Source organism: Alosa sapidissima, chromosome 1 (assembly GCF_018492685.1).
Source record: "Alosa sapidissima isolate fAloSap1 chromosome 1, fAloSap1.pri, whole genome shotgun sequence".
Classification (NCBI taxonomy): Eukaryota; Metazoa; Chordata; class Actinopteri; order Clupeiformes; family Clupeidae; genus Alosa; species Alosa sapidissima.
The window spans coordinates 21,273,840-21,298,676 of NC_055957.1; the positions used below are offsets into that span (position 1 = coordinate 21,273,840).

The 24,837-nt window shown below is 40.8% G+C and overlaps 3 protein-coding genes across 6 annotated transcripts in view; 1 reads left to right on the plus strand and 2 right to left on the minus strand.

Annotated features, from left to right (window-relative positions):
* Positions 1 to 3,457: 3,457 nt before the first annotated feature.
* On the minus strand, positions 3,458 to 8,132 carry dsela (dermatan sulfate epimerase like a). Its single transcript, XM_042084436.1, has one exon. The coding sequence runs from the start codon at positions 7,408 to 7,410 to the stop codon at positions 3,772 to 3,774; it is 3,639 nt and encodes a 1,212-aa protein (XP_041940370.1). The 5' UTR covers positions 7,411 to 8,132; the 3' UTR covers positions 3,458 to 3,771.
* Positions 8,133 to 9,591: 1,459 nt separating this feature from the next.
* Positions 9,592 to 18,950, minus strand: tmx3a (thioredoxin related transmembrane protein 3a). Its single transcript, XM_042084501.1, has 17 exons — positions 18,817 to 18,950; positions 18,307 to 18,451; positions 18,064 to 18,118; positions 17,892 to 17,931; positions 17,669 to 17,792; positions 16,976 to 17,021; positions 16,769 to 16,849; positions 16,492 to 16,591; positions 16,170 to 16,247; positions 13,403 to 13,469; positions 12,427 to 12,525; positions 12,205 to 12,262; positions 12,048 to 12,101; positions 11,701 to 11,757; positions 10,550 to 10,679; positions 10,093 to 10,161; positions 9,592 to 9,935 (listed from the first exon to the last, which is right to left on the minus strand). Exons 2-17 carry the CDS (start codon positions 18,332 to 18,334, stop codon positions 9,735 to 9,737), a joined length of 1,287 nt encoding a protein of 428 aa, XP_041940435.1. The 5' UTR covers positions 18,335 to 18,451; positions 18,817 to 18,950; the 3' UTR covers positions 9,592 to 9,734.
* Positions 18,951 to 19,297: 347 nt separating this feature from the next.
* The window catches only part of tesk2 (testis associated actin remodelling kinase 2), a 30,901-nt gene continuing 25,361 nt past the window's right edge, over positions 19,298 to 24,837 (plus strand). For 2 of the 4 annotated variants that reach the window (XM_042084446.1, XM_042084456.1), the window contains exons 1-2: positions 19,298 to 19,764; positions 24,197 to 24,512. In XM_042084446.1, coding sequence (XP_041940380.1) covers positions 19,763 to 19,764; positions 24,197 to 24,512 — 318 coding nt within the window. In that variant the 5' untranslated portion in view covers positions 19,298 to 19,762. Of the gene's footprint in view, positions 19,904 to 24,196; positions 24,513 to 24,837 lie in introns of all 4 variants that reach the window. The other 2 variants (XM_042084465.1, XM_042084474.1) reach the window with 2 other exon arrangements.

A 24,837-nucleotide genomic window follows, 5' to 3' on the forward strand; every position in this document is an offset into this window, starting at 1 on the left:
GAACAGAAAATAACTGGATGCAATCAAACTGACCAAATTGTTTTTCAGAGTGTTTAATCTGCCATGTAATATCTCTTCATCCCATTGAAATGTTTCCAATTGGGCAGTATATTACAAGTGTGTCGTAGCCCACATCCTTTTAAATTACCTTATTATTATATTATTATTACTGTACTAAACAATAACCACCAGCATTGTTACATCCCTTACCCTTATCTTACCCTACAGATTGTTGACTAATTGTAGTTGTTGATTATGTAATTCTAAATAAGTATGGAAATGTATCCGCTGTTAAGCCTAAAGGAGGGTTAGTAGTTTGAGTATAGTCCATACATGTAGACACAGCCTGAGTTAGTTCATATACAATAGAATACCATGAGCCAGATCTGTTTGAAAAATGTTAAGTGGTGGAGTACGTATAATAGATGTTATGTTTGATTCAGTTTTCAAACATCTTCCGGGGTTTTATATTAAAAATCTGAGAGACTTTGACTGTATAAATCTCCCCTCTCTCCTCCTACAAAACCCTGAAATAAATAAATAAATTTAATCTAGACAATTCTGGGTAGCATGCACCTCTTTTTTTCCTTATGATGACTTAAAAGTGTGCATCTTTGCATCTGCAGTATGTGTGAGGGTTTCTTTTTGATTGAACACTATACTGATAGTGGAACCACAAGCACCCATCAGGCCGTAATTTGTTGGCGCGTCACCCATTCTGCTATACACTTAAACTGGAAGACTCTGCCATTTGAAGTTTTCATTGATTCACAGAGTGCCTGCCTCTGCAATTCATCCTGCAAGCCTACAGTACTTCACAAAACAGAGTTTTCCAGAGTGTATCTTAAGCCCATGCCAGTCATATTCAGCAATATAGTAGAATAGCAGAGCAATTCCTTCAGGCTGGTAGCCTAACTGATCAGAGGTCATGCAATCAATATGATCGTCAAAAATAGATCTGTCACTGACTGCACCTTAAACTGAAAGGTGCATGCATTAAGAGCATTATAAGAGCCAATGGGGTGATGCTCAGGTTGCAATTGCAGTTGGATGAGTCTGGCCAGTTGACTGCATCTCAGTCTGTTTCTTTTCCGATATCTTCACCTCTGTCATATCCTCTAGTCATGACCCATCTACTGTGAGCTTCATGGACTTGCTTCTGATTGAATTGACTAGACTCTGAACTCTTCCAGGGCTAATTTTAACACGGTAAGAAATGCTCTGCTAATTCCTCAGTAGCACTAACCACTAACATCCTCCTGTTAGGTTATAGAGCCACCTGCTGGTATATTATTGAAAGTAAAATAAAAAAAAACATAAAATGATTGTCATGATAACTTTATGGAATTATATTGGGGGATAGATTGTGTTAGCCATATTGTGGCTGTAATGTGTTTATAAAATTATGTTCAACATTTGTTATTGTGTCCAGAAATAACTAACACAGAATTACCATTTATAAAAAATGATTGTGATTTATCTGGGATTGCGAGTGTAGGCCTATTTTACAAAGACATTTTGACCTTGATCTTGTTCATTTTCACCTTGATCTAGTCTGAAACTGACTGTGACTGAGAACATGTGCATGTGTTTGTGTATGGTAGTAGGCCTTTTACAATGACTATTTCTGCTGTGCTCAACCCCATAGTGTCCATCAAGGCTCATGCTCTCCATGACAAATGGGCATCATAATCTTGATTCTTGAGACACAGCCTCTGCCTCTTCATGAAATCATGAATCATCGTCATGATTCAAGGCATGAATTGATCTCCTTGTTGTTTTGTGCGCACAGAGCACAAGCCGTTCTCCAGAGACGGCCATGGATGTTCCCGTGTGCTACAAGACATCCTCCTGCCTCTGGTGTACATTGTGTATCAATGTCGTCACACACCCTGGGAGGCCCGCACAACAGCGCGGATGCCCAGCGTGTTCACTGCCAACGCCACGCTGAGCCCGGTAGGATGGCACGCTACCCTCATTATTCCTCGCCACGCTTGTGTTTATCTAGCAACACTATCCCCTTCTCATACCTCCCTCCTCCCCCCGTCATTTTATACTCCCTTACCTTTAATTACTCATGTGTTTATTTAATTAAAAGGGCAGGGTCCTGCATGAATATTTAACGTCCATCTCCTGTCCATCACCTACCAAGCTATTTGTTTATTCCTGCAGTGAATGCAGCAGAGTAACGCTCTGCTGTTTTGGTGGAAATGCCATAAAGGCCTTTTTGTTCTAAATCAATGATGTGATCCTTGTTTATCATGTAAAATCGATACATTTAGAGATATGATTGTTAAAACTGAATTACACAAAATGAGTCTTCTGGTTCCACTGGTACCTGCACAAGACAATGCAGAACATTTATTGTAATTGAAACATTTTGAATGTAAGATGCAGGTTATGTGGCTTTACACAGCAGAAGAAGCCTTTTATTGAATCGACCCACGCAGATTCTGCTTTACATAGTTTTGCTAGCAAATGTTTATTCATGTGACAAAAAGGTTTTGTGTTGATGAAAATACTGTTTCATGGATTGTTTGAGACACAGATGGTGGTTGAAAGGGTTCCTGAAGGCCTCATCATCAGACTGGAACTTCTAGACAAAGAATTGTAGCTATTTGCACTGTGTACGGATATTATCAGAATGATATGTTTACTTAGTCGTGTACTGAAATGATCCTTAAATATTACTTTTAGCCTACATCAGGCTGCTCCAGAATGACTTGTTTGCTTCCACAGAGCAATTCAAGGTAATCCTTGAAAACAAAAGCACTGGACTCACTGTATGTCTGCCAAAAGCCACTTTCACACTCTTAGGATTTTTGACATTCCACAAGAGCACTAAAATGTCAGGTTGACAGAAGCTCATAATGTGGTTGCATTTGGGAAAACTTCATCTCAGACGGAAACAAAGGAGTTTCGAAGTCAACAACAACCACAATTGGGAAGGCCGTCTCTTTATGGGCTTCCTTTTCTTTGTGCAGAACTGCCTACAGTACATCATCTGAGTCAGTCATTCTCTTGCAATAAAACCACACCCGTATTACCACAACATACTGACATCAAACAATAGGCTAGAGCATCAGTATCCAACGATGCCCCCTCATAGAAAATGCTTTCTCAATCAAGGATAAGAGCCAAGAATCATTCCAGATGATACACATGTTCATAGGAACTGGTTTAAATAATTTTGTTAAGCAAATTTAATCTGCTTTGAATGACTTCTCAGTGTAAGTCAGGCACTCCCCCTGCCAGGAAGCCTCAGCAGCACTCCAGCATTGGAGTCTGTCTGTTCCTAGTAATACATATAATACTGCTGCTTTAAACTATTCACTTTATTGATCACTCATACTGAGTGATCAATAGATCAGATAGAAGACATAATCTTCTACAAAATGTGTTGATCAGTGTTGATCATTTAATGTAATTCAGAAATTCAGAAAGATTTAAAAAAAGATGAAAACTCTGAAAAAGTCCTTCATGAAAGAGATTATTTATACAAATATAAAATATCAAAGCCAAAAAGGTCATAAATGTCCAGATCAAAAATGGCTGGCCACACAATGTGCTCTTCACTATTCATGTGCAGGAGTTGTAAACAAACAGTGCAAGTACATAACAAATGCTGCATCTGAAACACCATTGCAAACCATGGCCACAAATGTATAGCCTACATCCTTAATGCTGTCTGACATTAAATTCAGAGTACCTATTGCAGTGTAAGGCAGTTTGTAAAAGAGAACATTAAACAATTTGTGAACTGCGATAACCCTAAATTGTGAATCTCTCATAACCCATTTTCTGCATAACAGGCCAACACATATCCTCAATGGCTTTTATATCATTGTAGTTCATGTTGTCCTTCCAAGTGTTGATGGTGGCCGGTGATATGTCACCCTCGTACATCAGACTGTACAGGTTGGTGGAGGTGCTGTATATGAGCTGGTTTAAGGCTGCTGGGGAAACAGGCACCCCGATAAACGAGTGTATCTCCCCTGCGGTGTCCTCTGGGAAACGCACTATGTCCTCAAACTTCACTCGCATGAAATTGTCGGCGGGCAAGTCACGGTTGATCCGGACAGTCGCGGTGGTGTGTGCCAGCCACACCTGGGCCAGGAGTTTCACAGGCTCTGGTTCTGGCTGTGAGAGCAATCGCGTCACAGCCTGGAACTCAGCACTGAACTTTGTGCACACCTGTCCAGCACTGCCGCCACCACCACCACCATTGCCCTCCAGCTGAGAGAGTGCAGAAAGGTGCTTCTGAACATTTTTACGGCTGTAGAGGCTTGGCGTACTGCTGTACAACATCATGTAAATCCACGCACGTGGGTCTCGTACTACATAGATTGCCCGGAAAGAGGGCCCGATCACCTCCTGAATGAAAGGCACTTTGAGAGACCAGCCCCCGCTGGCCAGGTTCAACATGGGCCGGGCATTGCGGTATGTCACTGCGTGGCGCCACAGCTCTCTGGTGTACTCTGAATGCCTTGTGGTGCCTTGCTTTCTGCCTCTTTGCTGTGCCAGTGGCTGCCTGCCAACGTTCTTCCCTTTGTTTTTTTTGATGAGCCGGTTCTCATTTCCGCGAGGTAGCTGGATGTTCTGCAGGTGTAACCTGACATTGAGTGCTACGGAGTGAAACCAGCCCTGGATTGCTTTGAATTGCCCACTCTGGGCATCCGTTTTGGACCATTCGCAAGCATCCACAAGCGTGTCAAACGCAAACTCTGTTCTTGGCACTTCCAGATGGGCAGGGGAGACACTGATGTACACAAAGTCAGAGCTGTTGGAGAACAGCTGCTCAAGGATCTCAGACCCTGAACCCGGCAGGGATGTAATGATGGTGGATGGCAGGGTGCTCACGAACTGAGGGGAGAGAGAAACAGGGTCTGAGTCTCTGAGACCCTCTGAGATCCTGTTTGATTTTGTTCCGCATATGAACCGTGCACAGCCATTGGAAAGAAGAAGAAACTCAAAGAGCCAGAAGAGGAGGATGAGAATTAAAGTGTAACGCATGAGCCAGTGTAAGGGTATGTTTAGTGTTCTTCTTCTCCTCAAATATGCTAAAGCTATAAAGAACATTAATCCCACAACTGTAGTGACAACTAATCCAGTGTGAGAAGAAGAATCTGATTCATTGTCACTGACTGCAGTTTGAATCCCCTGACCAAAATATATAATTTGATGCTTGTTTTCTACTTTAGCAAAGCCACTAAAACCTAAATAATTAAATCTGGCACCGATATCTTGATAGTTTGTTGCAACTGACACTGTTGTTTCTGTATCATTCAGTTTGAGAGATAATCTGACCCCGTGTTTGCTGTTGTCAATAAACCTGAGGCTGGAAACTTTAACATAGGGCCCATGCATTAGGTATGCTATTCTGGTGACTGAGTTTGTCATGGGAAAAGTCACATTGATGAACTGAGTCCACCGCTTCTTGAACTCAGCAACTTGTTCGGCCTCTTGTATCCTGGCAACAGGACTCAGACCTTCACTGTCAAGCCAAAATATTTTATAATGTGCATCCCACACATCCATCAGCGCACCATTGTACTTCTCGAAGACTCTGTGAGGCACGTACTTCAAATCTATGTCCAAGTTATGAAAGAAGGCACTGAGGGCATCCAAAGGTGAGCCCTTCTGTTTCTCCACGTGATCCAGGACGAGCAGAGTTTGAGAGTTAAGCAGCATCAGGGCACGGTACACACTCTTCAGCTTCATGGCGGAGGAGTAGGCCGACACGGCCTCCCCGCTGACGAACAGGGTGTCTTGGTGAGAGGACGCGGCCACCACCTCTCCCGCGGTGCTGCCCACGTCCTTCTCTCCCCAGTAGAGCCACTTCCCACACTCGCCCAGCTGTCCCTCCCACGGCTGATTGCACTGGCTTGTCGGAGAGGGAGAGAAGACGAGGACGTTGTTCAGGTGGCTGTACTTGGGTCCGTACAGCGCCTCCGAGATAAACACCTGGCCATTGGGAGCGAATGTGAAGGAGTTCTGGTCTGGGTGCTCATGGCCTGGGTTGAAATTAGTCCAGCCGTCGACCCAGGAGTAAGGCTTAGCATGGACAATGTCATACACAGCCCTGCCACCTAGTTTCCCAGACTTGAAGGAGACAAATGTGTTCCCCTCTCCGTAGGGCAGCCCAGCCCCATACGTCACCACACCCCAGTTTGAGAAGATGTGCATGTTTGCTTTGCCAAAGCCTGGCGGGGGTTGAGGGTCATTCTCACCGTTGTACCAAATGAACTCTGTGTGTAAAGTTGCCCACCTCTGAGCTGCTGACTGCATCATTGGTCCATCCTTGGGTCTGTGTTTCCGGACCTGCTGAGCGAGCCAGTTCCCCATGCCATTCTGGAGGACAAAAGCGTCCAAAAACACCAGCTGACTCTCAGGACCGTAGAACCAATTGTAGTTAGAGTCCGCAATGCCCACTGTCCTTTGAAACCCTGGGAGAAGAGTGGCATAGTAGAACCAAAAGTGTGCCCGCAGCCAATGGTTTTGTGTGTTGTCAATATGAAAGTGGCGCCTCGCAAGGAAAACGTACTGTGTGATTGATTTTGCAGTGTAACTCCCATATGCAACACCCTCATCTAAAGACCCGTCTACCACATGGTTCAAAAGAAACATGGTTTTCTCCATGTAGTTCACGACCACCTGCTTCCACATCATAGTCTCTGGGTCACTGTGTTCCCCCACAACAAGAGCACCCGTGAGGATAGCCATGATATTGGTGGTTTGGTGGTTCTGGAGAAACTGCTTCCCCCACCCCCTATGCTTAGACAGCTCATACAGATTGTGAGTAGCAGCACGGATCTTCTTCAGGTACTGAACCCGCCTCTTTGTGTCCAGGTAGATGTAGATGAAGTCGTACGCTGTGGCGAAACCCGTGAGAGAGTGGGCTATGGGTACCTCATCAGTGGGTGCGCTGGTCACCATCCAGTCTGGGTACTCAGCCATTCTGTCCATATATTTCACTAGGAACTGTGAGGCTGCGGAGTCGTCTGGACAGAGCAGACAGTAGAGTGCGAGCGGGGGCAAGTTGTTCCCATAGACCTCGTTCCATCTGCTGCCGAATTCCTGGTGGTTTTCAGGTGGCAGGTACATGGCGGGACTGGACAGCATGGCATCGACAGCATTGTGAATCACTTTGAAAATATGTTTGTGCGTTGTTCTCACCTTCTTTTTCAGTGACTTGAGCTCAACCTGGTCAAAGAAGAGTCTGGGATGCAGGTCAGTGGACATGAGCTTCCAGGGCTCTGTGGTGGTGTTGCCTGCCAGAGGTTTCACCCGCTCCATGTCCTCATTGAAAAGCGACTGTTTGTCAGAGACATTGAAAATGCCTGAGAAGGCAAGCCCCACTGCCAAGAGACAGAGCAGGATTACAGACCGCCCAATGCATTCTGCTGCCATGATGCAAATTCCAGATGTGTTTTTTTTTCACCCCAGTCTATACCCCTCCCCTTTTCAAGAGTCTGTGGGAAATTGTCATCAGAAGTGTCTGTGTACTGTCTTCCAACACTCTGAACGGGAATGAGAGGCGTGTTAGTGTTAATGCAACTTGGTAGCACTAAAACATTTTCAAATGAACTTTTTGCTGTCTCTGATGATTGTCATGTTTTCGTTCTTGAGAGATCCCCTTTCATTTTCACCGTTGTTTCACGGGCAGCACAGTAACACAATATTAGGCTAACGTATCAAACAGTAGAAGTAAAATGTGAACATTCCAAACATCAACAAAAAGGTTTGCGCCACAAGTGAACAAAAACGTATACCATTGCCTGTTGCTCAATGTATGTTTGAACTGTGGGATGTCACAGCAAGGATCCACATAAGTCCAACATTTCAAATCCGTATCTCCTTGTCATGACCAGGTCAAAGCCTCCTCTAAAATGCATCCCAGTATCATATTCCAAAACAGTGTAATCGTCCGTCGTGCTCGAGTCGAGTTTAATTAGATAGCGCACTGATCCAACAACCACAGGGTCCAAGAAATATGTAGCCTATGGCTACTGTAGTGCATTTTATTTGGCGAAGAGTCGTTCTAAAATATCGGTTGTTCCATCGTCCGTTTGTTTAAAGAAGCGTCATCTTCTTTCATCCATCCAGCGATCAGGGGCAGAGCAGAACTAGTGACAAAGTTTGATTTGCGTGATCCTCATATTGAAAACCTCTTCCCACAATCTGTTCATGCCTAAACCCAAGCCCCATCCAAAGATGGATCATAACCCCGCCTTCCTAGTCAACTGTAGTTTAGGATTCAGATCAAAACATTAACAATGTCATGCCCATTTATCGATGGAATTACTGTAGCCTAGGTTTGTCTTGTAACTCCATTTCACTGACAAATAGCCTATACTTCCCAGATTGGAATTTAAGTACAGCTCTGCGCAGTAAGAACACATAGGCTTCAATGTGTAGTGTACAGGCCTATATTCCCTGCAAATAATTCACACAAGATTTAATAGAAAATCGGTTCCATTCCTCCATCCCTCTGGTTTACTCTATAGGACCACAGTAGTTGTTTCAGGCTGGAACTGGAGTGATATCATATAGTTGACATGAAGCATAGGCTCATGTTTAATATTGGAAAAATCTGTTAAGATAAAATCAAAAAATAAAATACCAGAATGCAGAATAGTCCCCTGTGTCTATGTGTTTGTGTGTGTAATGTAGTTGTAAGATTTACATAATATAGTTGAAAGATATATACAAGCTGACCTATGAAACAATCACAAAAATACACCTTATGAGTAAGCAATAGTACATTCATTAGGACTATATATGGGAAAATATCTATGGTCTAGCCAATTATTCTCGTGAATTCTGAAGTGCTGGACGTTTTTCCTAGCATAAGGGCAACTTTTCCTCTGTGCCACGTGAGGGTAATTGCCATCTAATCTTTCAGTTCAGCTCTATACTTTGGTCTTTCATTAGACTGTGCTCCTCTCTGCCACACACAAATATAAAATACTGTAAAAGACTTCACAGACCTAATCATTACCAACTGGCCTGGCAATTTCACATTGTTGCGCAACATTTTCTTTCTGTGGAGTAACAGTCAAATGCACAAGCACAAGCCACACAAAAGACCAAGTGAGATCTGTCTCAACATTACTGCAGTATGCAAGGGTTAGGTTTATCTAAAGCTAATTATCTAAAGTTTATCTGAGCCATAGTGTTTTGCATGCCATCAATGGTGACATGGACCATTCTGATTGACGTTCAGTCAGCATTTATTTCAAATCTCTATACTTCATTTAGGCTACAGAATCTCAATCTCTGCATCTTACTCCCTCGCCAATCATAGCTTATTCATAGAGAATTTCAATGTAATTAAAAACAGACCCAAGCTAAAGACAAGGACATAACAACTCTTCAAAAGCGTTTTCACTATGATCACTTTTATCTGTCATTTTATAGTGTATGTCCAAGTATATGCCCATATTTGATTTAAAATATGTCTTGGATCATACAAGTATTTATCTTCGTTACATTTTGTTGGAGCATACAGTATATTCAACAAATACATCTGCTGAGAGACTAACAATGCCAACCCAAGGTGTTCTTTCACAAAACTTCAATGTTATGTCATTTTATAAGTAAACAAAGAAATGAGATCCCCAATGTTTTTATTGACATAAAACAACCAAATTGTTTAGATTAAGTAGATTTGTTGAATACACATGGTTGTATTTGGCCATTGCATCCCAACATTACTCTCCAGTGACAATTTGCTAATCCTCCTTCTTAGAAGCCAAATTCTTTCTCTTGTTTTCTTTGTCTGCGATGGCCTTCTTCCCTGTCTGCTGCGGCTCCTCGTCTTCATCATCGTCCACGCGCTTAACAGTGCATGTGGCATATATTATCATGCCAACGACTCCCACAGGAATAATAATAACCGCACACGTCGAGGCCGGTGCAGCATCAAACATGGTCTGCATTAAAAGACAAACAATAGAGATTCAAAGTCATTTTTTCAGCTTGAGTACAAGAACTACATTAGACTAACTGTCAAAACCAAAACTGAGGGCAATGCAGATGGGTTTTTATCCACAACTCCAGTCAAATGTTGTAGAGCTTCAAAACTCTTACTTTCACGGTTGTCTTTGCATCATTCACGGTTCTTTTGATGCGTTGCACAATTCCATTTCCTCCAAGTTGCTGAACACAGAAAAGTCACCATCATTCTCAGAAGGTTAACATTGCACATCAGATTTGCATGAGTCAAGGCAAATAACCGGTTCTCTCATCATGTATATCAGTAGATATGTCTCTACACTGGATACATGCAAGAAGACATTTCTATCTATTTCCCTCATTTCATTCCCCTTTGTGGTATAACTGTCTGTATAGGTTTTATTTCAGGTTCATTTCATTTCAGGTTCAGGTAGCCTACCAGCTGCACAGCATTTCATCACTCCTCAACAGATGCCTACACCAATCAGCAGAGTTCATCCCAAAATGATGCAGTAACAGCACTGTGACAGTGGTTAGCATTAAACCACATGGACAGCTGGCAGGACCAATCATGATGTGCGATCTCACATACCTTAACCTTGCCATCCAGGATACCATTTAAGAATAAAACCAGATCCTCTATGGTCTTCACTGGCAACTTAGGCATATAGTATCCATCATTGGACAGGTTTAGCACTATGATGCAAGGTGCCTTCACTTCACTGAGGAGAAGACATATTAGATCAGGTCAATCTTGACAGCATTACAAGCAGCCAATCTGGCAACTGAACCCATTTATTGATATTAATCCTAATAAAGAGGTATGTCCTCACATGGAATATAGTGTTATTTGTGTATTGGCCATTTATTTCCTCCAATAATATATAAATATAGTAAAAATGTGATTAAAAGCCTAGTCTCAATTAGACACAGATCCCTTTTTACCAGCCTGGAGTGGCTACTGGTTTGGACAAATAAAGGCAGGTCTCAATTAGAAGCCTGGTTTGGTTTTTATGGACCTGTTTAGGTTGTATAAAACCCCTAAAAGCAGCAGATCGCCCGCTTGAGTTAGTTCTAATCTGCTTAAATCGCGCACACCAAAGTCAGAGTTTTCCCACTAATGAAAGGCACACTATGTTAGCTAAATGTTCCTAAATGTTTAAACTTCTGTCAATATGGGCATGCTATACATTGTCAGTGTAGATTCTGTAGATTCTGCCCAATTCTATCGTTCAGTTTATTTAACGGAAACCATGAGCACCAAAGTAGGCTACGGTCAAATTCATTCAGATTTACGAGCATGGTAAAGAGAGGCAATAGACAGTGGTGACTCCTTACCTTTTGTCCATACCATAAAGTCTGAAAATGTGTCCTTTCCGCAATTATTTGTACCAAAGATTTTATGATCCATTGTACCATTATTTATTTGATAGTTCTGTATTTCCCATCTTTGCTGAGCAAAAGTTTTGTGTGAAAGGAATTAAAGGCCTGGCCCATATAGACACCTGTCCCAAATATAAGCAGGTTGTGTTTGGCGATTGAAGAAAATTAAAGCCCCGGCTATAAAATCGAGTTTTTATGGTATACAGTATTTTGCCTCAAAATCGTGGTGTTATGGACCACATTGTATCACATACCACATTCTGTCTGAAGTCACAACCTTCAGGTATATTATTATATTATATAGTACATACATAATATATATATATTATAGTGAAATATGAATATTAAACTCTCGCTCACTCCAGAACTAGGCCATTCAGGTAGCTGTTTTCTTCCATGTGACCAAACTGGTAGTTACTGGTAAAGAAGAAAAACACTTTTAGCATTGAATGACATAAACAGATATAAAATGTCTTAAACAAATAGCACAGATTCTGTGTTTATAGCATTTGTATTAAAGATAGCATTTATGTCAAAATGCCAGTGCTGTCGACACGTTATATTTCTATTACATTATTATATTACATAATTTCCTTTATACCGACTGTCAAAAGATCTTTCTATTATTTCTCATTACAGCATAACGGTAATAATCCAATCCAACCTTAAATGGTAAAGAATGTAGTGAGAAATAAACCCCCTCTCACCTGCTGAAATGATCTTTATATTCCGTTGCAGCAGTCTCAATCAGAGCCTTGAGGCTGAATTAAGTGAAAGATTTTCCAACATTTTAGAATTGTGTGTCATCTAGCATTGAACAAGCATAAATTACATTACATTTATACATCTTCCTTTTTAACCAACCGAATGCTTTCCTCAGATGGATTCTTCTCATTTTCCACAGCTATCACCACAAGTTTCCCTGTTAATAGTCAAGCAAAAGAGAACCATGACAGTGGCACACAGTAATCACTGTGGCACCATTATCTACCAACTTGTGGGGAAACTCATATATTACACACATTTTTGCTTTTTAATCTGGCTAATCATGACAGTTATCTGTTTTATAAAATGGTTGTAATTTACCTGAATCTCCCATTGCATACAGTGTGTAAGAGTCAAGCTTGGTGTAAGTAGGAAAACGCTCCCTGTTCACCCATGTGGTAAGGTCACCATGCTGTTTTTCTGCAGGCATTACGTTAGATAATAGAGGTAAAGGGGAAAAGAGTAAATCACTCTTTCATTATACTTCAGTTACTTCAATTCAATTCAATTCATGCTCATATCATGATTAATGCCCCTATATAAGGAAGATTATCTTAAATATCTTAACATGATATTTATGGACTACACAAAAAGACAGACCCATAATTTGCAGTGGCTGTGTAGGTTTATCTCTCTGTAAAATGTGAGCAGTCTAAATATCAATATTCAGCATGTCCTGCACTGAAGTCATACATTTTATTCATACAGTATATCTGAGTGATACATACAGCTACAATATAAACAAGCCCCAAAGTGTCCAAATATCAAATGCTTCCCAAGGGTTCAAAGAGAATATTTGTGGATATATTTTAAGTGTCTCTGAGTTTTCAGTGCCATATAAGGATTAATTATTCATGAGCTTCACATATTGGTTTTGGTATATCCCGATAAACATAGCTACTGTTTGTTTACTTGGAAAACCACCAAAGGCCACTTTGCCCTTTTGTTTAAGCACTGCCTCTCTGTTTTATTATTACTACGCCATAAGACATACAGTATCTTGGCTAGAGAAGAAAGGCACACCCCTTAATGAGTCATTCGGTCTTTGAAGAGCACCATCCAGAAAATTGGGCCACAGTCTAGCAACAACCAGAGGGGTTCTGTTTAGACTGGCTTCTCCAGCCGGCCTATTGGATATAATCTGTGTCCATTTCCTGGGGGGGGGGGGGGGGGGGGGACCATCCTGTTTTCCTCCAACTGTTGTATCTGGGGCCACTGGGGAATTTCTCATTTGTCTGATGTGAATGGTGAAATATCAACTACATAACAGTCTACATATGCAAAATAAGACACTTACCATCATACATGAAGAATGTTCCATCTTTGAATACAACAACTGATGGAACTTCTGGAAGTGTCACGGCCTGATGTAAGCAAACAAAACGTCATGAGCAAATAGCAAATGCCAAAGAAAGGGGACAGATTTAATGAATATGAAGACTTCGGGCCCTAATTTGAACAAGTCTATCAACACTCACTATCAAAGTTCACATGCATGAATTGTAGTCATCGTGGGGCATGTGGGAGCATTTAGTCGACTTTAGCCGTTTTAAGCTCTTGCCAATTGTGTTAAATTAGCAAACTGATTTTACCTAGTTATTAAATTAGCTTCAGCCCATCATTCAAATTAAGACCCGGTATGTGTACGTACACATGTATACTTGAAGGACAGAGACAGACTAAATAAAGAAAGAAAATAAAATATAAAAATATATAAAATATCCAATACTCTAATTTTAAGTGTATCAAAATAAACTACAAAATACAGTAGCCACGTCATGTATAGAAATAAAATACTGTATTTTTGTATTTTGAAAAAACTAAAATACTCTTTAAAGGGAGCATGAAATCACTTTGTAAACCTTCCATATCTATTTAATTTATTCCTTCATCACTACACTGACTCTGTTGATAAAGTGTTTGAGAGCAACAGCTTTTCCCTGCGAGACATGATATAAATCTGCAAAACAGTGAACAAATCAACTATGCTGACCTGCCTGCAGTGGTGGAATGTAACGAAGTACAAATACTTCGTTACTGTACTTAAGTAAATTTTCCACGTATTTGTACTTTACTTAAGTAAAATTTATAGTGCATACTTTTGACTTTTACTTCGTTACATTTTACAGCAATTATCTGTACTTTTACGCCGCTACATTTCTACAACACCATCGTTCCTTTTTATGATACATTTTATGATCAGTTTTTATTTTCTCTCTGACAAACACGTTTGTTTTACCAGGGGGCGGGGTTGCTACCAAAGATTCTGGAGCGCTACGTGCATTCTTAGAAACATAAACTTCTAGTCTAGACCAGGCAAAGCGTGAGCTTGTAGCCATCTGCATTCGGTAGGCTATATTCACCAGACCCATGGCTACACTGTACATGCAACTGTGTTCTGTGCCTTTCTCTGTCTGTTATCTGCAGCGTTAGGGCCTCCTCTCCGATGAGATTGCTATCCGCGGATCAGCGAAGTTACAGGCTATGCCCATGCTTCTGTCACACGTCTGATCATTTGCGGCACAAATGAATGGTAGACTATTAATGAACCGGTGGCCGGAAAAAAACGTAACATTTTCCAGATTAGGAAATATTCCTTAATTGTGTGTGATCAAATAAAGATGCATAGCCTACAATTGGGGGGTAGTAATGTGAGCGTTCATTCAATGTCTATGCGTCTGAACCTAATCATAAAGACACCTTTCTCAGCAACTTTTCTGTTCAATCAGCATAATTGGCATTACGACCCACCCGACGTTTCCCTTGTCTACCCCGTTAAACTTCAGGCTCTCGTGTTTTGCTGACTGATATTACTCAGATCACCCTAGTTAGATAACCAGTATTACAGTCTCTAGAATTGTAGGTCAGAATGTAAACTGGGCCACAGATGGTAAGCACAATTGCATTAGCTTAAAACAATCTAGTCGAGTATAACCTAAAACTAGCTTAATTAAAATGCCACAGCCCATACTGATTTTTCGTTTTAGAATATAGTATATAAATCATTATGCAAATACTTTTACTTTTAATACTTAAAGTACATAAAAGCAGGTACTTTTTACTTTTACTTAAGTAGGGTTGTCATTGTGGTACTTTTACTTTTACTAAAGTAAATATTTCTCTGTGTATTTGTACTTTTACTTAAGTACTGAGTTTCAGTACTTCCTCCACCACTGGCTGCCTGTTACATCTCATAGCCTACTGTATCAGAGATGCACCTTAAGAAGTCACAACTGAAGTGTTACAAACTAACCACCGAACCTATTGAGCCACAGACTGAGCTTAAAGTAACCCAATGCAGTTCTATTAGCCTATCTTATAACAGCTTCAAACTCATGGAACACTGCCATATCTGGTCTTGAATCACTGCCTTGAATTTCCCCTTGGGGATCAATAAAGTATCTATCTATCTATCTATCTATCTATCTATCCATCTAATACAGAGAATGAAGTCTCTGACATTGTCAATGCATGCTCAGAATGATATTGCACTGTGTAAAGCTGTTGATCAGGTAGGATCATGACCCAATGGGCATAGATATGCATGATATATTATGCAACTTTTTGAGCGATGTTGCAGGGGAACCATATAACAGCTTCCATGTGTTCTGCTGACTAAAGTTCTCAAGAGAGGTTGAGGTTGGTGTGATAGAGGAGGGGGGTGGGGGGGGGGGTGTGTGAACAACCTACACAATACTCATCTTGCTCTGGATTATCTTCCTGATTCTCAATATTCTTATCACATGTGGGCAAATTACAGAGTCAGCACCATCCAGGGGCTACATCCATTGTTTTGCTTTTGCCATTTTATGACTGTACTGGTTTATGTACTGGTTTTACCAAAAACATTTGCCAATATTTTGAAACTACAAAAATACACATCTATAAAGTATCTTGGTACAAAATACGAAGCCATTTTCTTTATCCCAGTAAAATACAAATGACAAAATCCTATTTTGTATTTCAAATATGTATTTGAAATATAAATACTGCCCATCTCTGTATGTACGTACAGTAAGTATGTATGTACATGTACAATGAACGTGTGATGATGCTAGACTCACCTTAGGTAAAACAGTCTCTAAGGCTGAGTAAAAGGATAGGTACACAATGAGCTGGGAGGCCATTTTCACATACTTTTCCTGTAGAAATGAGAATTTTATTTAGGTAACTGTTAACACCTTCAGATGTATCAAGTAAGAGCTCTACTGCGCTCCATCGTCTGTTCAGGGCATTACTCTGCACCTTCTCTCTTCCCATGAGGTACAAAACAAATTCCCCACCCTCCCAATAATGACCACAACATGGCAAGAACAAATAGATTATATAGTGTTAAAAACCTAAAATATCTGCAAAATAATAATTTGATTTGTGTTTCCTTTGCACCTTCAGAAGTGATGCTCCTCCGATGTACACAAAGAGAATATCATTGCGGCTCATGACATGCTGAAACATCTGCTGATTTGGAATTGCCCGGACAACTGGTCTAGTTATTTAAAAAAAAAAAAAAAAAAAACATAAATTGGTCATTATTCATTAATATATTATGAATTTATTGCACTGTGAAGTCCCTGCACAATCCAGTATCTTAATATTTCATTTATAGAGTGAATTGTATTATGGTAGCCTACTGTACATAGATGGCATATTTGAGAGTACATACCCTGATACTCTGATGGCAAATTCAATTATCTCATCCTTCCGCCTAGGGCCATTGTAATTGAAGATTTTTTCACCCTTAAACCTATCATTGGGGAATTAAGAAAAGATTAGACTATATTCAGAGCAGTAACAATGATCTACTCCTAAAATACACAAAAGCCTGAAGGCAGTTCATATGTAATGGGGCGATATAACTGTAAACACTCACAGTTTAATTGTAGGATATCCACGGACTCCAAATTCAGATGAAGTACCTATATATTTTTATTGTAAGAGATTTTACAGTTAAAGTTGACCTCATGGAAAACAATAGCCTACTGTAGCCTACAGCAGCATATGGAGCAAACTGTTCTGTAAAATTAATCAGTAAACATTCATTTAAATGTAGGCTACACTGTGGAGCAACAAGTATAAAACATCCATAATTCATAATAAAGGAAATCTTTAGTTTTTAAAGTAATGACACATCAATATGGAAAAGATGAGGACAAATCTCAACCATGAATCCAACTTGCACGATAAATAAAATAAGGCTTGGGTTGCCGTGGGATACTAAATAGACAGGCAAGACAGTGGGAATTGTCTCTCTTTCCAGCAAATACCAGCCACAAAGTGCTTCCTGAGGATATACAATGGATAACTATGCCGACCATCTGGTTACAGCTTGAACTCCATGTGGTTTACAACATAGGATAGGGTAATCCTATTAGATGATTGTGAATCCAACCTGCATAAGCTACATGCTGCCAAACCAGTTTGCAAGTGGTGTATACCTCACCAGTGACTAGACTGAAAGGACACAAAACCCACACCATGTTATGTTGCAGTGAGATCCACTTTACACGGCTTTACAATGATATCTTGGTGTTGACTTGCCCACCCATAAACATGTTACACTTACTAGTGTATTTGGTGCAGTCCATCATGCCCACGTTCACCTCAGAACCCATGCTTTTCAGTTCAGCCCCTACTTCATACCACACCGGGGCAAACGTCTTACAGAATGTACACCAAGGAGCGTAGAACTGCAGGGGATGATAGGCTACAATGTAAACTCTCATCAATCCAACTTATAGCTACTACAGCAGTTATTGGTGAATATGCCTATAGGCTATCAACCTTACCTCCACCAGCCACATTTCTTTCGTTCTTATCTCCTTAAACCTGAAGAAATTTAATTCAGACAAAAGTGTTAAACACTTAACCTTATATATAGGCTAGGCATATTTATTAATTTAGGCTATAGCCTAGTTTATGTTAAGACCAAAAGAAAGTTTTAAATCTGATTGTACATACGTATCATCAAGTTCGTCCACGTAAGCTGACACAGATGTTATGGCTATGAAAATCACTGTAAATAAATCGATCAAAATAGGTTAGAGTAGGCTACGCTATATAGGCCTAGTCTAGGCCTATATGCCAATATAAGGTTCCTTGTGCTTACTGTAGCTCGAAGCATGTGGACAAGTCTGGGGCAGAATCTAACAATTCAACACGTAAGTAAGTTCATTACGTTTACAGTCAATTATTCAGGCTTACCTGCACAGGTGAACCGTAGTGTTGCCATTCTCGCTATAATAGCCTACCCTACAATGAGATAATATCCGTAACCGCTATGTGGAAACAAGGCCATCAAACGACTCCCAGGAATGTGACGTCGACATACTGTACCGCTTAGGCCTACCTGAGCAGGGATTTAGGAATCTGCTTAAGCCACTAGCTGAAGGCTCGAGTGTCGACCAACGATTGAATGGATAGTCTCAATTAAATTCTATTCAATATTCAATAATAGCCTAAATATCTTGAATATAAAAATTGCAGGTCATAATATTTGAATTACTATGACATAGGCTATCAATCGAGTCTGTGATCTGCGAATCTATAGACCTTTTAACACAGGACTATTGGACATCATAATTATAAGCAACAGGCACGATTAAAGAAACGATTACAAAAGTTTATGCATGATCAGCATGCAACGCATAGATAGGCTAGGCTACGGTCTGAACACATTTACAGAGGGCTTAGTGTGTAGGCTACCCAATATACCAGAAGATGGCGATGTATTGCCGTGCTGAATCACTGTTTTCATTGGGATCGGCTCGGTCCGAGCCACTCTGAATTAGTTTCTCATTGAGCCATGGCTTTGTACAAACAGAGTTATCTTGAGCGCCGAAGGAAAGCTGATCGTGAGGAGGAATTCACACAATCTGAAAAAAATGTCTGTAATTACAATCACGGAATGGGCCTTTAAGTACTGATTGCATTTTACTGGAGCGAGTCACTTGACCTCACTAAAAAGCCCACAAAAGTCTTATTTGGTCTCAAGTTTGATTTGTCCGAGAGCTGTATTTTGAAAAATCTAATTCGTCAACATACATATCTATCAGTATCAAGTTTCACATGCATCGTCACTATTGGATATGATGGACATGGAGGTCCGCATATACTTGCATCTGTCTGGCTATCACTGCTGTCAATCATCATGCGTTCCCTCCCGATGATACTACTGCAAGTGGCGTCTGAGGAGGAGGAGAGGCATTTGTTATTATGCCATTGGCGTAGTAGGGGGTTCGTGCGTGCCATACATTAAGTACAGCAATACTTTTAGACTGAAATATATAGGGCAAAATATTTTGTCTAAGCAGTTAACTTATGCGTAATACTGGAAGCACTCATGTGGAGTTTCGTATGAAATATTATTCTTTTACGTGAAATGTGTGCGCTAACAGGCTAGTGCGTTGTTTGTTTTCGGTCATCTGACGCTGTTTAAACATTTTTAACTACGAACTTCAGCTAGCAAGTTCATTTTCTTTTCTCGCCTGCCAGCAAACTCTTTTGGCAATACAATCAATTATAGTAGTTTGCGATCGCTGAAGTGAAACCTCTCACATATTGGAAACTTTTGAAGCAGCTAGCTAGCGAGAAGACTGTAATGGGAAGAAGAATCAACGTCTGCAAGTTGGGCTAGCTTTCTAACTTCGCGAAGATCTTTATGTAAGTTCTCGTCTATATCGTGGACTTGGCAGTGATGGATTGCACATTACACTTTTGACTTCACTGTGACTTGCAATGGGACTTAACGAGGCCTATCGACCCTTTAAACGGATTTTCTTAGGTAAAGACATACTACTAGGTAAGACAATCACTCACTCGAACTTTAGGTAGCTAACGTTAGCGTATGAGCTAACTTAACATCGTCACTTTATGTCACTATCCATTGTTGTGTGTTGCTGAGTGAACTTGACAGTTAAATAAGTTGCCAATAATTTGCATAAACTACTTGTTGATGTAACAGTTATTGAGATCCATATAGACAACAGCCAGATTTATGAACTCTGGGCCATCAAATGTGCATCCTATTTGTTTTGATAAGCAGTGCCCTACAGCACAAGGGATGTTCTTCACCCAAACCTATTCATAAACGGTAGCTGTGCAATCAATTCAGATTTAAACGTGCTAGTAATGTAAGATCAGTAATTCCTGCATTTGACATTCCTGCATTTGACAGCTAACGTTAAGCGCTTCGTTACGTCACCTTCAAAGGTCTGAAATTCTATTTGCGCCGCAACTTCATAATGCAAGCTGCATGTGCACAAGGTTAATTAAGTATTCTAGCCTACAATAAAAGTGCGTTGGGATGACAATAAGGCTTTTAATATGCGTATTTCCCTTCTGTTAAACAGATAGCCTAACTTTCACAATAATTATTGAAAGGGTATAGCTCAGTGTTCTAACGTTTGCTATTTATGGAACTCTTGTGCAATTCCATAACCTGTTCCAACCAAAGTCCAAGCATGCTATTCAAAATCTCCCGTGTAGCCTACCTCTGAAACAGGCCCTGAGGAAAAGCTCACTCTCCGAAGGGCAGCTCAGCCCAGTCATTATTTAAAATCTGTGGAATGTGAGGCATGCTGTTTTTTCACATCCCTGTGTGGTGTAAAACAGATTGCAAAGTCTGATTGTAAGCTAAGCGACTTAAATTACCTGAATATTTTAACTATAAAATACCTGAAGGAGGCTAATGCCGTAACTGGCCTATTGGTCTCCTCACTCCTAAGGTGTGGTGAAGTAGTAGCAAAAGTATGGTCCCATTAGTCAGACATAGAAATACCCTCACACCTGTCTTGTGACTATCCTGTCTGAGTCCTGTTGGACCATTGTGTTCTCATTCAATGTCACCCAGGCTGGTGTTCTTTGAGCATAGAGATGAAAGTCTGGATTTAGCTAGTCTAGCCACTCTTTTATGTAGAATTATGTAATTAAAAGATGCAACATCAAGCTAATAACAAGCTAACTGCCGCGCTTAGATGGTCTGTCAATATGGTTTTGGAAGCCAAGATTTTGGCAGCCTTCAGCCAACTTTGACATGCGTTTAACACATCACTTTAAAAACCCTTAATGAAACTGATCTAATATTAACTCTGCTCTCAGTGTCATTTGCACAACAAGAGGTATATAGAGGGGCAGGGCCTTTCCCTATTTATTTGGAATGAGGATGTGTCTCCGTGGTTAGTCAAACATTCCAAGCCTTCCATACTTAGTACAAATTGAGAACTACACACCTTGGCGTTTTTATGATTGGAACATATGTGGTTGAACAAGTCATTGGCATGTAAATGCTCAATCCCATAGTTTAGACTGCAATTTCTAATGAGGTTTTCATAAGCATGGTAAGCATTCATGTTGTAAAAAGTCCTAAATGACAAAGGTTATGTATAGAGACTAACAAGTAAATGCTCTGTGAGTAATGCATGCTGAACTATAGGCTATTTTCCCTCTCTAGGTTTGCACTCGTACTTTAATATTGTCCCCCGTGTGCATGTCATCATCTTTGGAAAACCACCTAATTGTCAACTGCCCCCAGTAAAGATTCACAATTCAGAAATTAACCAAGTCTCAGCCTGTAAATATTTGGGTGTCATGATAGACAAAAATCAGTGTGTTTTCTCCATAGATTGAGATCCTTTGGAGCTAGTAGCCAAATCATTTCTTTGTTTTTACATCAGTTATTCAGAGTATCATGCTCTATTGTAGCACAGTCTTTGTTGTTACATCAGTTATTCAGAGTATCATGCTCTATTGTAGCACAGTCCTCCTTTTAATCGCAACAGACTTAAAAACTCTATCCTATTTTTAAACCAGCTAAATTAAAATCCAGTGCAATATTTATTCAGGGTTACAAGTCTTCATTATCTTGTTTTTGTGTATGTTCATGCCATTGTCTTTTGTGATACATGTACATGCTATATGTGTGTCTATGTTGTTTTTCTTAAATGAGCTGCCTACTGATGGAAAAACAATTTCAGCCCTGACTGACAATAAAGTTGTATCGTATGGTATTGTATCGTCGTGTGGGAGGATGCCATAGTTAATCAGGCTGGTTTACTTTAACCTTCTGAGACTTCTGGATGTTTGCTGAGGCTGAATTATCTTGCCTCATGGTTCTGAGAAGCTACTATCCATCCTGATTGGATCCCCCCTCTCTCTCTCCATCTCTCTTTCTCTCTCTCCATCTCTCTTTCTCTCTCTCTCCATCTCCATATCTCTTGCTGCCCTCTATGCAGCATCTTTCCCTCTCTGTCTGGCTATCACCCTAATCTAAAGTGCTTCCTCCATCTTGTTGCATGTAGAAGAGCAGGGCGACTGACCAGTTCCTGATGCATTATAAACAGTGAACGACTGCTGAGATGTCAGCCAGCTGGGGATGGAGAGTAGACGAAGACAGCCAAGTCTGGGAAGTCAGTGTTAGACATCCGCAAACCCAATTTTGTCAGCCTTTCTCTTTTTTCCCCTTCAGGCTCTGAACCCAATCAACCCGATGCTTCATGCATGCTGAATAATGGGAAATAGTTTTATTTCTTTCAATCTTTCTTTTTGTTTCTCTTCCTTTCATTCTTTAATTTCTAAGTTATTCTCTTTCTCACATGGATTCTTGGCCCCCTTTTTCTTCCTGTATTTCCCAGAAAGAGAGGAAGCATGACGACATAAGCACCAAAAGTGCCTCCCTCATGCTGTGCACTTTCCTGACAGCCTCAGCACACAGAAATAGTCGTGGACATTCTTGGCAGCGCTGGCTTTGTGATTTCAAAGCACAAGAAAAATGGGGAAAGAAGCTTTGGTGGAGGAGGGAAAAAGTCCTTTTATGGATGTCATTGGTGGTCTGGCTACACCAGCTTTTCTGTTCAGACTGAGAGTAGTGAGTCAGAGTCTTAATGTCACTGTAGCGTTGTTGAAAACGTAATATCAAACAGTCTGTGGTTGTTGACAGCCTGCCAAACACTTAAAAAAACTTTTACATGAGAAAGCCTTGCTATAAAAGCTAAATTAAAGTGGTCATCTGTTCTCCAATTGCTTGTTCGAAAATTAGAATGAAAATAGATATATATGGCTCTCTTGAAGTCTTTATTAGCAGTGCTTTTAAGAAATACCTGAGAAGAGAAGGAAGTCAGGGGGTTCAAACGACACTAATGCTACTTTGCATTCATTCAAACTGATCCCAGCTCAGCAATAGGACAGGACACCTGTTTGATCCACTGTCTAAATCTGTGTGTGTAAACTTTTTAAAAAGTCTCTAAGGCATGACATGTTTTTGTAAAATACCATCACACTGAAAACAAATGTTGTTCACAAACATACGTGAACGTTTCTAATGTGGATGAGAGACATGATTGGCCATAAGGAATGAATTGGTGACGAAGTTGAAGTGGAATAATTTGGGGAGTTGAAAATATAAGACCGGTAACGTGCACTCTTGTTTCAGCCCATCAAGACGGCTAGTACAGCTGTTGTAATTCGCCAGAGGCCTGGGCAGATCTACTCAGCTGCACTCTTGCAGCTGAACACTCAGATGATGAATTGGTCAGAAGAGAAAGGGAAATCCTGGTGTTGTCCAAGCTGGAGAATGAAATGGCGACGCAAGAGAAATATCTTCTTTAGCCCCCTCCACCTTTTCCTCCCCTGTCAACTGAATATGGTTCGTCACTCGGTGTCATGTCCAGCACGGCTTTCACAGCAATGCAGCAGGCACTGAATGCATTTAGCTTGACATCCAGATAGATAGATAGATAGATAGATAGATACTTTATTGATCCCCAAGGGTGTAGGTGTAGGTGTTCACGGTTTGGTTACTATTGATTGTATCGCTTTGTCGTGTCAATAAAATACCAACTCCTTAAATTGTCTGAAGATGGCTTGTTTTTTTGTAAATGAATAAATGAATGAAATCAGCCTGACAGATGGCCTGCATCATCAACCAACAGAGTCCACAACAACATTTGCTCTGGCTATTTATTGTCCTGCAGCGATGTGACAGCATTGCTGACACCTGAAGACTCTTACCCATGTGCTACCTTAGCCGCGGTATTAAAATTGAAACGAGACTTCCGCAACACCTGTTGACAAACACACACCTGTTTGATTCCCTTAGGCTTGTCTTACACCACCACCGCCTCCTGCCTGTCAAAGATGTGAAAGGTCTACTGCGGAGTCCTCCACCACGAACGGCATCTGCAGCATCAGTAGACATGGATCGGAACAAGCGTAACTCCATAGCCAGCTTCCCGACGCGGGCTGACCGCCCGGAGGAGCTGGACGTGGGGGTGGGTGGGGTGGAGACGGGCCAGCTGGACCGAGTGTGCCCCTCATCCTACCGCGCCCTCATCAGTGCCTTCTCACGCCTGACCCGTCTGGATGACTTCATCTGCGAATGGATCGGTTCTGGCTTCTTCTCAGAAGTCTACAAGGTAACCCGAGGGCAATGGCACAATGCCCTGCTTCACAGGCGTTTTTGGGTTAAGTGTTGAGTTTAGACTCTGAGGTATTTATAGGATCGAGAATGTTTAGTGGAGATGAGATCTTCCCTCTCACATCTATTTACACCCATATTTAGGCTGTATAACACTGTGCAGGTGTGGAATTAAATGTGTTATATCTGCCCAGTGCAAACTATTAATTTAGCGCTTTTAATCATAGTGTTATCACATTGTTTAAGCCCCATTCAAACATAGAAGAGACTCATGGAGTACTATTGTCATTAAGTAATTACAAGCGAAATAACTATTGGTTACG